Below are 16,687 nucleotides of genomic sequence, written 5' to 3'. Positions count from 1 at the left end.
TATTGAATAGTTCTCAAACTTTATTTCATGGTGATTGACGAAAGACACAAGTTAGTAATGGTTATATCATGCTGCTCCTCTACTGTGCATTGCCCTTCCGAATTCATACAGCAGTTCACAACGGTCATTACGTTACCCTAGAAATGAAGCCACGTGGACATCTTGTCTTTAAAAAAGAAAAGGCAAAAAAAAAAAACCAACCCCAAAACACCCCAAGGAAACCAAAACCAAACCTCAGTGTCCTTTGTTTTTTGTACATACATGGTATAAATGCTATTAAAAATAAAGCTGAAGTGCACAGCCCCTAGGGAGCACTGCAGAATCGGACCTTGGTTCAAGATGCTTGACAACGAGGACGCAAGGTCCTGTTTTAAGGCATTTCCAAGCCCCAGCAAAAGCAGACAGAGATTTTGTTCAGTTGTTGGGGTTGTGGGGTAGTTGTTTTTGCAGTGACCCTGGCTTCATGTCAGTGGCATTCCAGAAAATGAGCAGCTTCCCCTGTGCATGCCCCTCTCCCATTGGAGCTGGAGCACCCAGCCCTCACATCTCAGCCAAGGCATTGCCCAGCTAGAACCTGTGTCCTCAAAAGGGTCTCACACTTCCTTCCCCTCCCACCCTGCATAGTTAGCCCCCATCTATCTACCCCTCGTGCTCAAAGTAAAGCAGCCCATCCCTTTCACGACACAGTCACAATACTTCCCACCAGGAACCACAAGTTATATACAGAATCCACTTAAAATGTGGTATTGCCACGCACGCAACCGCACAACCACACAGAGAGCGGGGTCTCCATCCCACAGAGGGCACAGCCCCCTGTGAAATACTCGATCACTGGATGTTGAGAGGAACGCCAATGGATTAGGCAGGGATTGGGGTGGTGGTAGATGTCTTTTAATGATAAAATAGAAGGGAAAAGGGGGGTTTCACTATGTTCTTCCCCTTTGTTACATCTGTGTTCGGAGCTCACCCTGAGGAAAGGGATTTGACTTTTCATGGCTCAAAGTTGAGTGCTAAGAAACAGCACTTTTAAAGGCTGCACTATTGTAAAGGTGCACTAAAAGGTGTGCTGACGTTTAAGGTGAAACTGCAAAATGATGTTAATAAACCCTTGCTACCTGGTGGGATCCTTCAGCTGAATTCCATATGCTCCAGAAAGGTGGTTTCACCCAAAGCAATGCCATCTCAGGGTGGGAAAGGGACAGAGTTTTGTGACCCGGTGGTGGAAAGGGCCATAGATGCTACACAGCATCAGCAAATTCTTCCCATGGAGAAGGAACCTGAATGGAATGGGATCATTTCGATGCGTTTGTTCTTCTCCTGCTTCCAGGAGATTCCGATGTGCTGGCTGACAGACACTCACACACACATTCATTCAGACACACACATACTGGCTTTGTAACTGGCACCACAGTATTTGCTTTGAAGGTCTTTAGAGAGGAAGAAACCCCTTTAAACCCCTCCTCCCAAACACGACAGCCGACTCGTGCCCCGTTCCCGTTTCCATTGAGGCTATTGCTGCTGGGCTGGCAGCATCCCGAGGAGCTTTGATCACGGCATAGAAGACCCTGCGGTGCAAAGACTTGAAGTCAAAGGTACAACTCCAGTTGCTCTTCATGGGAGAGGCTCTTAAATACCACCTCTACACATTCGCATGCTGGCCAGCTGGAAGCATCCTCAGGGTAGACACAGGGCAAGTCATGCCCAGAGGCTGGAAAATGGACATGGGTGATGGAAGGACACATCCAACAAGTGAAAAGGGACGTGGTGCCCTCGCAGCCTGTTTGGCATGGCTGGAAGAGGGAGAGCACTTCCAGCTCTTGAAGACGCTGCAGGTTCTCCGTGGTGCACGGGAGGGCAACGCTTGGTACATAGAAGCCCTTGGGAAGAGCAGCCAGGGCAAGCGGGTGGTTGGGACATGTCTGGATAAACACAAAGCGTGGAAATGAGGTTTCACAGCTGCTTCTGCACATGTCCAAGAGGAGGAGGAGGAGGAGAGCCAAGAGGAATCCACGTTTCCCCCACAGCCCCTCTCAGTCCAGCAAACAGTCATAAAGACAACCAAAGAGCAATGCTTTTCCGCCTGCTCAGAGCAGACCTTGGTCTCTCTTCCAGTGCATGGCATCCCTGATTTTAACAGAGCATAAAGGAGAAAAGCACTTGAGATTCTTACACACATAAATTATAGTGAGAGGAAGGGAGGGAGGAGGGAGATAAGGTGAACATAGGGCCAGGCACCAAAGCAGGGTGGCAAGTCCTGCTTTCTCCGATGGCCGCATCCCCGCTCAGCCGGCACTGAGGTGGGAAGGCAGTGAATCCACGAAGGCCACGCGTCTCGCCAGCACCAGCATCCTTTCCCCCATAGGCGTGAACGACAACCCAAGAACACAAGTGAGGAGGGGAGGGGGGGGGGGGAAAACCACCCAAAAAGAAGCTTCAAGTATGAAGAAGATTTCCAATGCGACGGGGAAGTTCTTCTGTCGCTTCTTGGGAGACTTGGTTCAAGGTTTGTTCTTTGTTGCTGCTGTTTTGATTAGAGTCTGACTGACCTGGATAGACTGCAACTGAACGGATAACCCAACAGAAAAGGTGTTTCCTCCCCTCCCTTTCCACCCCTCCCCCCCAAAAATATAAAAAGCAATAAGTTTACAAAAATAGAAAATAATTACAGCAATAGGCAGGAGGGAGGGAAGGAGAAGGGAAGGTCCCTGGGGGCTATTTGGCTGAGCAGTGTAATATCCTGGGGTTGTTTAAAGCGTCCTCCACCAGATGCAGTTCTTGGCGGTCCACAAGCACGTCCCTTATGCAGCCAATGAAGCCGGTGCTGTAGGCCTTGGGCAGCTTGTGAGCCAGGCTCAGCTTCTCCATTCCCCCTGCAAGAGATGGTGAGAAGGTTGGTGAGGAGGACAAGGGGGGATGAAGGTGAAGCACTCAGAGTTTGAAGAGGGAGAGGGTGCTCCATGCCATCGGCACCAGGGCATCCAGAGCCATAGGCCAGTGAATGGCTTTTGTCAGGGGACATGGTGACATGGAAAGAGCTGGCATTTGGTAAAGCCAACCTTTTGTCACCCAGCTGTCACCAGCCATAGTAGGCAGAGAACAAGTAGGGGACTCCTTAGGTCAAGCTTTTCAAAGCCATCTGGGAGGCACCAGTGTTGCATTGAACAATGGGAGCATCAATGTCCCAGCTCTGAGCTCCTCAAAAAGGGGCACAGAGGAGCAACTTGCCTACAAGAAACCTGGAGAAGGACTTTATACAAGGCTTTGTAGGGACAGCACAAGGTGCAATGGCTTTAACCTGCCGAAGGGGAGACTGAGGTGAGCTCTTAGGTGGAAGACTCACCCAGCCACAGGGCCCCGTCTGTGTCCAGCTGTGTTGCACCAAGCGGAGAAGAGCCAGCAATGGGGGCTTCGTTGCCGACTTGAAGGGAGCCTTCTCTCTGCACCCTGCTCCCAGAGGGAAGGAAGAAGAAGGAGAAGTTGATTAGAGATAAAACATGGAGCCGCTCGCTGCTTTACATTGGGCACCATCAGCCCTTATCAACCTGGAGAGGAGCAGAGCTCTCCCTCAACCCCTATAGCCCAGAGTGGTCCTCGGTGCAACACCTCCATTGGAAGCCAGCACCAAGCGCTTCCTTCCAGCATCCCATGGGCATCCCGCAGCTTCCCCCCGTGCCCTCCATACCCATGAGCAGAAATCCCCGGCATTCCAGGCGCATGATCCGCTCACCACTCCCGCCGCCAGTAAAAATAAAAGGGGACATCTCGGGCTCAACACGAGCAGAATGCCAAACCCGCGGCGGCTACACGCAAAGGCACGAAGAACCTTCCGTCCCTCCTTGCCCCCCCGTGACATTTCCAGGCGTGTCGCAACACGCGCCCCTCCAACGCAGCACTGCCCACATGCCTCTCCTCTATTATTATCATCCCAGAACAGGAGTGACCCATAGGGCATGAAGCCACGGCCATGACTCAGGCTCCTCCAGTTTTTATTGCCCATAGACAGCAATATCCCATCCTGCTGCCTTCACACCTGGATGCCTTGATATGGATCCACTGGTTGGTGTTGACCGGGACTGTGGATCGTAGGATGACTGGTTTGGAGCCCAGGTCGTAGGTCATTTGTACGAAGCCATCCACTATGGCGAGGGCGATGTAGTCTGATCGCTCCAGCCCCTTCCCGCTCCATAGGATCAGCCCCTGGGTGGCTTCTGTCTTGATGCTGAGTTCAAAGTGGTTGGATTGCAAGGCCTTCTCGCTGCACGGGGAGATGGGAGCAGGGGGGAAGAGAGACAAGAGTTAAAATCATGGCTACAGAAGCAAGAGGGAGCAGTCAGCTCCTCGGAGCAACCTTCTCTGTTCCCAGCCAACTAGCTCACCAGCCAAGGATAACCTTCAACTGACCCATGGCATCAAGTTCAGACACAGTCATCCCTGCAACAAGTCTTGGTATTGTCTCCTCATATGCAGGCACTGAAGGAAGGGGTCTATTAGGTGGGGTGGTGAACAGCAGAAGGGTTTTCCTCTCAGAGCTGCCTTTGATTCCCAATGGGAACCCAATGCTATTAGATGTGAGCACCATGAAGGTGATGGAGACTGCCCACCGAGGCAGCAAAACCTTCTTTCCCCTAGATGCATTGTCTTTTCCCAAGGGAGGAATGAAGGCAGGGCAGGATTTCCCCCACAGTGGCATCCCCATCTTTGCTCAGTCCCTTTTGTTACAGGTGAAAGGCTCTTGGCAACAGGCGAGGCTGCCATATGGAGTCACCATCCACTCCTGGGATGCTCCGAGACACACTGACACATGTGCACACATAGACCAGACAACATGGGCACAACACAGACAGCTTTTTATTCCCAAGGGACACTACATCCAAAGGGACAAGGGCTCTGCATGAAACCGGCTGTCCTGTCAAGGTAACTCAGCCTCTCCCCTCACACTATTAGCTATGTAAGTCCCCAGGAGCAAAGGGCCAGAGCTGGAGCTGCTGTTCCTATGCTGGAGGGACCGGGCTTCCTTCATGTTTAATCTCATCACCAGCAGAGCTGTATCCCTTATAAATAAAAAGCCAAGGATACAGACACACAGGACACAGACAGAGACATGCTGAAGCAGCAACAGCAGAGCACGAGACACAAGAGCTGAAAGCCTGGCACAGACTCACCTGGGCTCCATGGGGTAGTCCAGTGCTTCGGGACTTAGACGCAGGAAGAAAGGGGAGCATGCCATAAGCGCAGGACAGCAGGAGACCCTTCCCTCCCACCCCTGCTCCAACAGGGGACACAGCAACCGCTCTGCACCCTACGCAGTGCCCAAGGTGAGAAAACCATCCAGAACAAGCCACTGTCCTTTGGGATGAGTTTCCTCAATCCAGGAAGCCAAGTTTGTGAGTAGTTGCTTAGCCAGGGCGAGCGTAAGAATGCCAGCAAGTGAATACCCAGTGATGCTGGGACTCTTCTGGGCCAGAACAATCAGTGTTTCTGCTCATGGAACTATCAGTTCCCTTTGCTGTCCTGCTGGGATGTGCATCCCAGGATAAGACAGGGAGCAGCACTGCTGGGGAAGGGAGCTTGGACCTGTGTCGGGAGGACCCTTTCCTAGGCAGACCTGCAGGCAGGTCTCGGGCTGGTGGTCCTTTGGGATGCAGAATGGGATTCCATGGAGCCAAATAGCTGAGCTGTCACCTGAGGACTCTAAATCAGCCTTGGGGCACACTTGGGCAGCAGGACACACATGGAGATGAGGAAAACAAGGACTATAGAAAGAGTAGTCCAGAGAAGCTGTGGCTGCCCCAGCCCTGGCAGTGTTCAAGGCCAGGTTGGACACAGGGGCTTGAGCAACCTGGTCAGTGGAAATTGTCCCTATAAAAACCTATTAAAATGCACGTTCAAAACAGAAGTATGGGCATGTCATGGCCAGCAGATCCCAGAGGAGCAACTGGAGTGCCCATCCTGCCCAAGGCACACATAAACTACTTTTTATGGGCATCCCAATGGGTCCTTCAGCCCTGGCGAGGTTCGCGGATGCTGCGGCCAAACCGCAGCTAAGGGATGCGAGAAGTGCTAAGCTCCCTTGCAGGACGGGGCATGCACAGCCAAAATTGGCTGGCTGGGGCAGGGAGAAGGCTGGGAATGATGACCTTCCCTTTGGGAGCAATTGGGAGAGGCAGGACGCAAAGGTAGCGGGTTCATTGCAGGGATGTGTCCATGTCTATGCAAGGGGACAGCTGGGCACTGCCACGTGGCAGAGCTGCCGTGCAGGTCACTGCATGCCCTTTGCTGCTGTAGGGCACTGCCTGGCTTAGGAGGATGCTTGGCTCCTAAATAAACCCTTTCCGAACTACCAGAGCATCTCTCAATGTGAACATGCAGGCAATGGGCTCTATGGCTCCTGGTATTGGCATGCATGCAGCAACTCAGCCTCCCAAGCCTCTGCCTGACCCCAGATTGTGGAGAATGATGTGAAATGGGGATGGGACAGGCAAGGATCGCTTAAACTCTCCCACACAGAGGGGGGAATGAAGCTGCGTGAATCAGTGCTGCTCTTCTACCGCTGATGATCAGCGAGACAGACAGCAAATAACAGCAGGAGAAGAGAAGGCTCCAGGGAGACCTTAGAGGAGCTCCCAGTGCCTAAAGGGGCTACAAGAAACCTGGAGAGGGGCTTTTGCAATGAGATCTTAGGCAGGCGTTCTTCCCTGTGAGGGTGGTGAGGCTTAAACTAAGCTCAGTGCTCCTCCTCCCAACCTGCCCTCCGCTCCCCTATGGGTGCTCATGGTGGCAATGGGATACATGGAGGGCAGATGGCTGCAGGGAGGGCAGTACTTACGCAGGGATCTCATTGGTGAGGTGGCTTGAAAACAAAGAAACAAGGACATTGAGAAGAGACAGAGACCGACAAACAACAGCTTAACACAGACGCACTGAGGATATAGAGGCAGATGGATGGAGCCTAATCCAATATCCTGTCCCAGTGCTGTGGAGCTGGGAATTAATCACAGGGCCTATAGCAGCACAGTGCTGAGGAAGGATGCTGACCCAGACCATGATGGACCAAGAGTCTCCTGTAGGAGAAATACCCAGCCCAGAGGACCTCAGTAGCTCTGTGTTGGCCTCTGCTTTAATACAGAAGCTACAGAGACCACAGGCTCCAAACACACATCCCTGGCCATGGAGGGAAAGCCAACAAAGCAGCTTTAATGGCTAAGGCTGGAAGTGACTGCTCACAGCTCCTATTTGGCTTGGCTTTCTTTGACTTGGACTTCTCCAACCCAACCTCTTCTTCCTGCTAACGGCCCTAAAGCCCTTGCTTTGACTTTGATTCAAGTTACCTCTTTGTCACGGCATTGTGGTACTCCATGTATGTCCTACCATCAAAAGCAACGGCCTCTGCATCTCCAGCAGCCTTCTCAATGATCACTGAAGGTGGGAAAAAGAAGAGCTGTCAGGCAATGGAACACAGCCTGTCCATCCTTGGAGACAAGGAATATCCCCCTTTACACTGAGCATCCATAGCAGGATGAAGGCATGCATAAACATGCTATCCCTTGGGGCACATCAGCAAGGTAGCTCGCTAAGCAAGCCCCTGGGAAGGTCAGTAGTGGATTGAAAGCCTTTGTGGTGTCCCCCCAGCAGCCACAAGGAGAAGACCTCAGGCTTGGCCAAAGCCATTTCACTGCCCTGCTGCCACCAGCTAGCCATGGAAGCAGCTCCATTGCCGTGTGTGGCTAACGGAGGTCCATGCCCATCCCTACCCTGCCATCTCACCTCTCTCACAGTGAGCCCCAGAGAAGCCCCTCTGGCAGGAGCACTCGTAGGTCTCCATCCGAGGGCTGCAGGTGCCCCCGTTCTGGCATGGATTGGGTTTTTGGGTGCAGGGGTGGCCTCGGAAGGGGGAGATCTCAATGGCACTGCGGATGTTCTCCTCCTTCAGCACAGGAACCCCCTTGATGGTGATCTGGCAGGTAGAGGCAAGAGGAAGCACAAGTCAGCCTTCCCCAACCCATCTCTCTATGGGGCTGGTGGAGGCACAGAGAGCAATATCCTCATGGGGAAGATGAGCATCAGGCCCAAGCCTGTGTTCTCCTGTGATGTACCCCAAGTGCTGCCACTTTACACCCACTTGTGTCCCCACAACGCACATGGATCCATATCCCATGGACAGCCCACTCCCAGGCTAATCCTTGCTCTCTTCCAGTGATACCAGCGCTGATGGCACCTCTCCCAACAAGACTCCTGCCAGTGCTGCCTGTTATGGCTTTACCTTCTGCACTGCTCCATCGAAGCTGGTGGAGATGGCGGCTGCTCGAGCAAGCTTGCTGAAATCAGGGGCTCCCCCCACATAAAACGGCTCCTTCAGGTTCAGGAAGGTGTGAGGGACCTGGGATGGACATCGAGAAGGTGAGATGGAGGTGTTATCAGGTTGGGAGCAGGGCAGTGCGGCACAACCACAACCGGTTGTCCTCTGCTCATCCCCATTCCCTGCCTTCCTTCCTTATGGGAGTCCAGTGAACCCCCTTATGCCAAGCTGCATATCCTGCAGCAGGCACAGAAGGAGGAGATTCCCCATGGGTTTAAGTTGGGAGAGATGCTGTTCTGATGCTCTCAGCTGCGGAAGCCTCTGGTTTTGTGTGGTACCCAAAACCAAGCACATAAATATTGCGTCAGCCTCCCCAGGGGTAATGTTTAAACCCAAAAGCATTGCATATTCAGCTTGGGTCCCCTACACCCCAAAGCATTCCATATTCAGCTTGAGTCCCCTATAGCAAATAGCTAGAGGAGGTTCTCCTGCATCTCACGGGTGTTTGGAGGAGAAAGACTCCTTGCTGTCACCCTGCAGCCCGAACTAGGTGAGTCTTCAGCCCCATGGATCACTGGGCACATAACAGGAGCAACATCCTGAGCTCCTGGGATGGACCCAGAGCAGAGCAGCGAGGCCGGGGTGCAGTTGGATGAGTCACTAGCTAATGCCTTGTGGAGTTAAGACGAGAAACATGACCGGATGGATTGAAATGCTTCCGAAACAAAATGCAAGGACTGGCTGGAAAACTAATGATGGGAAAGGAAAGGAGTGTCTCTAAATCTACAGAGATCCTAAAGCTGCTTGGTCAGATGGAACACTGAGATCTGGATGGAAAACAAGGGACACGTGCCGATGGCAGATGGGATGGAGGTTGCAGTGGGTCATACTTATCTTTACCTTACGGGATTTCTGGGATCCAGACAGCAGGGGAAGGGAAAAATACAGTGAAAGTCAAAGGGAGAGAAAGAGAGAAAAGGGACATCAGTGGGTAACATCATACCATGCAGGGCTGCAAGAGCACCAGTGCCCAGGGGAGATAGGGAAGGGCAAGGGATGCTGCAGAAAGCAACAGGGTGGGTGGCTGACAACCAGGGGAAGCTTGAAGCTCGGAGAGACAAGTTAGGGGAGGAAAAGAGCCTTTCTTCTGCAGGAATGTTGCTTAACCTTGGTGCTGCACTTATAGGTGGATATTAGGGATGAGTTCAGCAGCAGTTGGGGTTTTCCCTGCATTACCAGCTTCCCCACTGAAAAACTAGATGAAAGAAAGGCAAATAGCCCTGCTATGGGGCCCCAGGAACTGCTCTTTGTGCAGAGACAAAGTGGAAAGGGAGAAGTCAGAGGTAAGCTGCCAGCCTGGGAACAGAGGAGAGAAGGCACTAATGGATTCAGCAGCAACACCGCAATGGGCTTTTACCGAGCCCAGCATCACGGGCACAGCCTGCACCAAAAAGGGTCCAAAGGGACAAGCAAGGACCTGCAATAAAGGGCAGGGGTGTCCATGTGGGGAGGGGGGCTCAGTCCAACACAGCCCTGCAACCAAAGCCCCCAGATCAGGCTCTGTGTGATGGGGGAAAGGAGGAAGGAAGAGCTGGTCCTACAGCACCAGGGCCAGGCTGCAGAGTAGCTATGAGGCAGGTAAGCTCTGCCCCACAGCATCCTTTGCCTCCCAAGGTCTTGCCCACTCTTCCTCCACCCCTAAAGCCATGTAAAAGCACCGGGGGCTTCTCAGCTCATCTCACACATGGGAGGAACAAGGCTGGAAGCTCCCCCTGGCCCATCACTTACCGGGGACTCTCCCATCACCCTCTCGCCGTTGTTGATCCTCATTACCCCTTTGCGCCCATTCCTCTCCAACAGGACGCTCATCCAAGTGTTGAGGGGAACGGGCTCTTTGCTCCTGAGAAGGGAGGAGAAGACACAGGGGTGTAAAGCTCCCTTGACCAGCTTGCAGTGACATGCAGAGCCCGGCATTAGGTGGGGAAAGAGGGACAAAGCAGGGGTAGAACCAGCTCTGCCTTGCCCCACAAAGGGACATATAACCAAGCAGCCAAGCATGAAGCCTGCTTCCCCCCATTCCTTATGGTTTTCATGGAGGGGAGCTCCAAGCCAGTGCTGGATGCCACAGCCACTGTGTCCCTCATGCCCCTGCCATCGCCATCACCCTGAGGAGCAGGTCCCAAGCCCTACCTGAGCACAGCTGCCCCTTTGCCCAGGTCGTATCTGTACTCCAGGTAACCATTGTGTAGAGCCAGAGACACAAAGTCCCCTTTGCCATCAGTCTTCTGGCCATTGTAGAAGATCATGCCGCTGGGGTTCTTGGCCAGGAACACAACTTCCATGGACATTTTGTCCCTGGGGAGAGAAGTAGGATGGATACCCTCCAATCCAGCATCCCAAACCCTTGGAATACCTCTGCCCGCCTGGTACAGCAGAGATGCCACCTCTGTAAGGCACCTTTGGTAGGCAAGAGATGCATGTGCCGTGCTCAGGATGCTGCTCCATGCTGCCTATTTACCCCGCCTCCTGCAACACCGAGCACCCAGGGCACGGTGCTGGCTGCAGGGACTCTGGCAATGCCATTCATAGAGTCAACGGGGTTGGAAATGACCTTTAAGATCAAATCCAACCATTCCCTCTGGACTAAACCTGCAGCAGGCAAAGGGCAGACCTCTAGGGAAAAGCAGGCACAAGCTCTATTCCCAAATCACTGCACTCGCCTGCCCCTCTCCCATTGCCGGGCACTTACTGCAGGTCAGGAACGAAGCTCTGCAGCCCATTCAGCTCCAGGTAGGAGAAGCCATTGAACTCCGGGAGGAAAGGCATGGTGTGGTCCTGCTCTGTCACTGGGCACAGAGAAGGGAATGGTGAGGAAGAGGAGGCAAAGCAGCTCTGGATGGTGCCCCAGAGCCTCCTGGTCACCCCCCCAGGCTGGGGCAATGGGCACCTTCAGTCCCACCCCATTCCCAAACCCGCTCCCATCCCACCTCGCTCGCAGAAGTCTCCTTCGCGGCCCATGGGGCAGGCACACAGGGCACCTCCCTCCGGCAGCACCAGGCAGGTGGCAGAGATGTGGCAGGGGGTAGGGTCACAGGGGTTCCTCTCATCGGCACACGTTGGCCCTGCAGCAGAAGGGGAAGCTTTGTCACATCAGCATCCCAAACCAACTGGGGATGGACACGTCTCTGATGTCTCCTGATGCACTGCCGGCCTTTTAATCCCATCTCAGTTTGGGCTCCCATGATGCAGAAGCACCCCACAGTGAGCCCCACAAATGGCAAATGATACCTGTGCAAAATTACACACCTAAAATGCAAGAGGAAACTTTTTTGTGCGTGAGAACGAACAGATCCTGGCACCTGTGTTGGCATAGAATAGTTAGGCTTGGAAAGGACCTTAAGATCATCCCGTTCCAACCTCCTGCCACGGGCAGAGAGTATTATGTGAATATCGATAGGAATTCTACATTTACTGATGTCAATGGATGTGGTTTCATCCCACTCTTCTCCCTCTAACCCACTGCTGACTCCACACCACCTCCCTTTCTGCTGTAGCCCATAACGTCATGGAATAGTTTGGGTTGGAAGGGACCTTAAAGCTCATCTAATCCAACCCCCTGCAATGAGCAGGGATATCTTCAATTAGATCAGCTTGCCCATAGCCACATCCAGCCTTGAATGCCTCCAGGGACAAGGTCTCAGAGCTTTTGGCTTAAAACCCCCACCTTTTCTGTGCTATAACCAGTCTGACCCCCATCCAAACCCATCATCTCCTTTATCAGCTTGCCTCTGGGATCCCTCAGCACCCGGCAGTGGGATGAGGACCCCCAGCACAATCCGCACGTACCGGTGTAGGTGTGGAGACACTCGCAGTGGAACATCTCAGCCTCCTTGACGTGGCAGATGCCGCTGTGGTGGCAGGGGTTGGGGTGGCAGGGGTCGTTGCCACACTCGCCCACCCCGCTGCCATACAGCACATCACTGCCTTTCTCCCGCAGGTCGTACATCTGGTTGTTCACATCCAGGAGGCGGATGCAGCCCTTCAGGCCGGTGGTGGCCGTGGTCCTATCTGCCACCCTGAGGGCACAAGAGGACCGAGTCAAGGGGGGTTTGTCCCCAAGGACAAAACTGCCGGGGAATCCCAAGGAACAGGGTCAGGCTGTGGTACCCAGTGATGCTCCATTGCACAACCACCCTCCAGCCACCACCCAGAGCCTGGGTACAGAGGGCTCAGCCCCTAGGGATGCTCTGTCCACAGCAGCAGAGGATGGTTTGGATTGGAAAGGACCTTAAAGCTCACCCAGCTCCAACCCATTGCAATCCAGGGACCCCTTCCACTCCAAGCCCCGTCCAACCTGGCCTTGAGCACTGCCAGGGATGGGGCGATGCCCAGGGCAGTGATGCAGCACCCGCATCCTCACTCACACAGCCATTTGGTCCTCGGGTGCTCCCCCGATGAAGAGGTCCGTGTCGAGGTTGAGCCCATCAGTGCCTGTGGGGCTCTCGCCACTGACGTGGGGCTCCCCATCCACTGACAGCATCCCACTGCGCCGGTTCCTGTTCACCACCAACTGGTGCCACTTGCCGGGCTCCACACGGATCTTGCTGGTGATGATGCCAGTGCCGGAGCCGGTGTTAAACCTGGAGCAGAAGAGGAGGAGGCCTGGGGCTGTGCCACCCTGCAGACAAGGGGCATCTGTGCCATGGCACGGGGGCTGCTGTGTCCCCCTTCCACAGGTTGGTTTGGGTTGGAGCTCACCCAGTCCCACGGGCAGGGACCCCTTCCACTGGAACAGCTTGCTCCAAGCCCCTGTGTCCAACCTGGCCTTGAGCACTGCCAGGGATGGGGCAGCCACAGCTTCTCTGGGCACCCTGTGCCAGCGCCTCAGCACCCTCACAGGGAAGAGCTTCTGCCTAAGAGCTCATCTCAGTCTCCCCTCGGGCAGGTTCAAGCCATTCCCCTTGGCCTGTCCCTACAGGCCCTTGTCCCAAGCCCCTCTCCAGGTTCCCTGCAGCCCCTTTAGGCACTGGAGCTGCTCTAAGGTCTCCCCTTCAGGAGCCTTCTCTTCTCCACCAAAAGGTGGAGTCTGCACCTTTGGCTTTTAGGATGGGAAAAGTAACCTCAGGCTCACACTTTTCTTCCTTTCTTTCTCCCCCTGCGTTTCTTTTTCCAGTACAAAAACAGCACCAAAAAAAGACCTTTCCCTTGCTCAAAAAAAAACAACCTCCCACAGCTTTCCAAGCTTCAAACTGAAATAAGGGAATCGAGTCCCCTTCGCATTCCTATTACATTGGGAAAACCACTCTTCTTCTCCATTGATGCTAAAGTATCCTAGCCTCCACGTCCAAGCCCAGCATCCTCCTGATGCTCTGCAAGGACCATTCACAGCTTCTCTGCTTCCTCCTCACCGCACAAGGCTGAGGGCACCCACCTGAGCTCCACAAAGCCGCCAACCAGTGCCAGGGAGATGAAGTCTTTGCCACGGTTCTGGCCATTGTAGAGCAGGAGCCCGCTGAGCTCCACGGTCCTGAACTCCATGGCGATGCGCACGGTGTGGTACGCCTTCATCATCTTGAAGGCCAGGTAGGACTTGCCACCGAAGCTGGGGATGAAGTACCTGATAGCTGCAAGAGCCAGGGTGGGTAGGGAAAGGAAGGGGGGATGAAGCAGAGGAAGGGACAGAAAGATGGAGAGGAAATAAATGCTTTACATGAGCCTGTGAACGTTTTCCTACCTGCACTAAAGGAGAGAGCTCTTATGAAACGGCACAAAGAAGCTCACACTCTCCTCTGGACCCATGCTTCTATGCAATTATCCCCTCCCAGACGCTCATATTGGTTATGAACCAACTCTTCTCATGATGGCATGACCCTAAGTATTGCTCCCGGGCTTTAGAGATCTGTGGTATTGCTCCCCTAGCACTTAGCTTCGGTGATGCCCCAACCACCTCCTCCCAGTTAAGGACCGGTGCTGCTGGTCCTCTCCATGCTCAGCTGTCACATCCCCTGCTGCATACACAGTTAGCTCCTCATAACTCAACTCCCCTGCTCCTGAGATAGATTTTACCAGGAGATAAAACCCCTGGGATAAATATCCCAGAATCCCACATGACAGATTTACATTCATCACTCCAGGCTTCTATTTAGCGCAGCTGAGATTTTCCAAGGGATCTGGAAGACCAAACCCTATGAAAATGAACAGGGCTGGATACCCACATCCAGCAGCAGCTCTGAATGCTCCAGCTTAGAGCTTTAGGGTCAAAGTTGGTTGGGAATAAGCATTGAGAAGCCCCTGGTGTGACTGTGGGAGCTCACAGACACCAACAGCAGCTCTGGTTAAACGTGCTGTCAGGATGGAGCTGTTTGCTTACCAGCTACTATCAGCACATATCTAGTGTATGGCAGGACAGTTACTACCTGTCTCTGTCACATTCACAACCAGTCAATAGCTTCAGGAGAGCAACAATGCCATGAGCTGAGATTAAAAGGAGAAGCTCAGTCTCCAGTGATTTGGGGCATTGATGTAGGGCAAGTGAAGCCAGGAAATCGCTCCAGGCACCTTCTTGGCACCACTGAATGGTTTGGGTTGGAAAGGACCTTAAGATCATCCAGTTCCAACCCCCTGCCATGGGCAGGGACACCTCACACTAAACCATGGCACCCAAAACTCCATCCAACCCAGCCTTGAACGCTGCCAGGGATGGAGCATCCACGACTTCCTTGGGCAACCCATTCTTACCCTGCAGCCTTGCTGTGCTTGCCTTTTAACACGCACAGTGTGTGTACAACCTGCTTGTGGCCGAGTTAACAATGCCAGTTGAATTGATCCCTGCCTGGTGATGTTACGGGGCTGGGTCTGTTCCCAACATCTCTCCATCACCACCATCAAAGCCCATTGATGTATGGACCAACACGGGTCGGAAGCACGTACGTTTCTCACACACAGCTCCCCCTTTGCCAGCCGGGCAGCTACAGGTGAACTCCTTCCCATCATCCTCACATGTGCCACCATGCAAACAGGGATGAGAGTCGCAGGGACGTGAGGGCTTCTTCGTGGTAGGCGGCTGGCGCGTGGGCTTCCGACGCGTGGTGGCCGGGAGGGTGGATGCCGGTCTCCTGGTGCTCATAGCTCCTGCCATCTTGGTGCTGGGTCTGCCCATGGTGTCCTGGCGCAGGACATGGACTGTGGTGGCAGCGGCGGCCGTGGTGTACCTGCGGGTGGTGGCGGGCGCCATGGTGGTGGCCGTGGTGGTGGTGACGGTGGTGGTGAAGAGCCGGGGGATCCAGTCTGAAACAGGATAATGCAGATTGATGCTGGTGCTTTGGAACCCTTTGCATAGAGTGGTTTGGGTTGGAATGGACCTTAAGGTCACGCAGCCCACTGCATGTCCCAGCTTATGAGTCCAGAAGTTGCCCCCATGGAGCCCTTCTCTTCCTCCCACCCTACCATGAAGTAGCCACAGATAGAGGGGGGCTCACCAAAGTCCATGAATTTGATATGTTCCTGTTGGGGCTTCTTCACCAGGATGGTTGTCTTCTTGGAAGCTTTGATCTGCTTCAGCAATGCCCCTTGGACATCCGCTGCCGTGTAGAAAGTGGCTGACCATAACCAGGAGGAGAAAGGTAAGAGTGAAGATGCGTGTCTACCTGGCAGCTTCCCTCTCCTGACCTCTCACAATGGATCTGAATCGTTCCTATCCCTAGGGAATGCTTCTGCCTGCATTCCACAATGAATCAGCACTTACCTGGGTCAAAGTGGGCCTCCACAATGACACGGACAGCGCTGCTCTGCCCCAGGTCTCTGACACGGATGCTCTTGAAGTCCTTCTTAACATCGGAATTGCGGAAAAGCTCATCCAGCTTTTGGTCAGAAGTGAAGGAGAGAAGAGAAACCAACTGATTAATGTGGAGAGCCAAGGAGATGGGTCCTTTCAGTGGGAGAGCTTGAATCCCAGCGAGTCTCCTTGGTTTTACATCCAAACCTTTGTGAGCATCCAAGTGACACAAGCAGAGAACAAGCCCTGTTGCCTATGATGATAACTTCATCTGGTCCCTACTCTTTACGGTCTGCAGTCAGAGGTAAGAACAGGCTCCAGAAATGGAGCAGGGAAGTGAGCTATCCCCATGGTGAAGAAGAGCAGAACAGAGTCAGACTGGAGACACCTTGCAGTTCATACAGGGATTTTCTATTGTGTAGCATCTAAGTCTTTCTGATCTCTTCTAAAGCTGTGTAAACCTTGGGAAAATCCCATAAGGGGCCATTCTGCATCTTTAAGTACCTGATTGCATTTAATACTTGGCTCTCAGACACTGACGGATTTGTCTGAAGTCACGGGAAGGAGACAGTGACAGTCCAAGGCTTACAGTCAGGCTTTAACACCCCTGCAGCCTA

At 53.5% G+C, this 16,687-nt stretch overlaps 1 protein-coding gene across 1 annotated transcript in view; it reads right to left on the bottom strand.

Annotated features, from left to right (window-relative positions):
- The window catches only part of AGRN (agrin), a 105,318-nt gene continuing 88,631 nt past the window's right edge, over positions 1-16,687 (bottom strand). Inside the window, exons 22-37 of the mRNA XM_065696184.1 lie at positions 16,041-16,155; positions 15,775-15,894; positions 15,227-15,583; positions 13,728-13,920; positions 12,721-12,936; positions 12,143-12,372; positions 11,284-11,418; positions 11,046-11,142; positions 10,487-10,651; positions 10,085-10,196; positions 8,261-8,377; positions 7,765-7,954; positions 7,329-7,416; positions 4,031-4,255; positions 3,341-3,444; positions 1-2,870 (exon numbers count right to left, since the gene is read on the bottom strand). Of these exons, the coding sequence (XP_065552256.1) occupies positions 2,713-2,870; positions 3,341-3,444; positions 4,031-4,255; positions 7,329-7,416; positions 7,765-7,954; positions 8,261-8,377; positions 10,085-10,196; positions 10,487-10,651; positions 11,046-11,142; positions 11,284-11,418; positions 12,143-12,372; positions 12,721-12,936; positions 13,728-13,920; positions 15,227-15,583; positions 15,775-15,894; positions 16,041-16,155 (2,622 nt within the window). The 3' untranslated portion in view covers positions 1-2,712. The remainder of the gene's footprint in view (positions 2,871-3,340; positions 3,445-4,030; positions 4,256-7,328; positions 7,417-7,764; positions 7,955-8,260; positions 8,378-10,084; positions 10,197-10,486; positions 10,652-11,045; positions 11,143-11,283; positions 11,419-12,142; positions 12,373-12,720; positions 12,937-13,727; positions 13,921-15,226; positions 15,584-15,774; positions 15,895-16,040; positions 16,156-16,687) is intronic.

Source organism: Lathamus discolor, chromosome 16, assembly GCF_037157495.1.
Source record: "Lathamus discolor isolate bLatDis1 chromosome 16, bLatDis1.hap1, whole genome shotgun sequence".
NCBI lineage: Eukaryota > Metazoa > Chordata > Aves > Psittaciformes > Psittacidae > Lathamus > Lathamus discolor.
The sequence above is the reverse complement of the archived record's forward strand: the minus strand, read 5'-3'. Positions and strand labels throughout refer to the sequence as shown.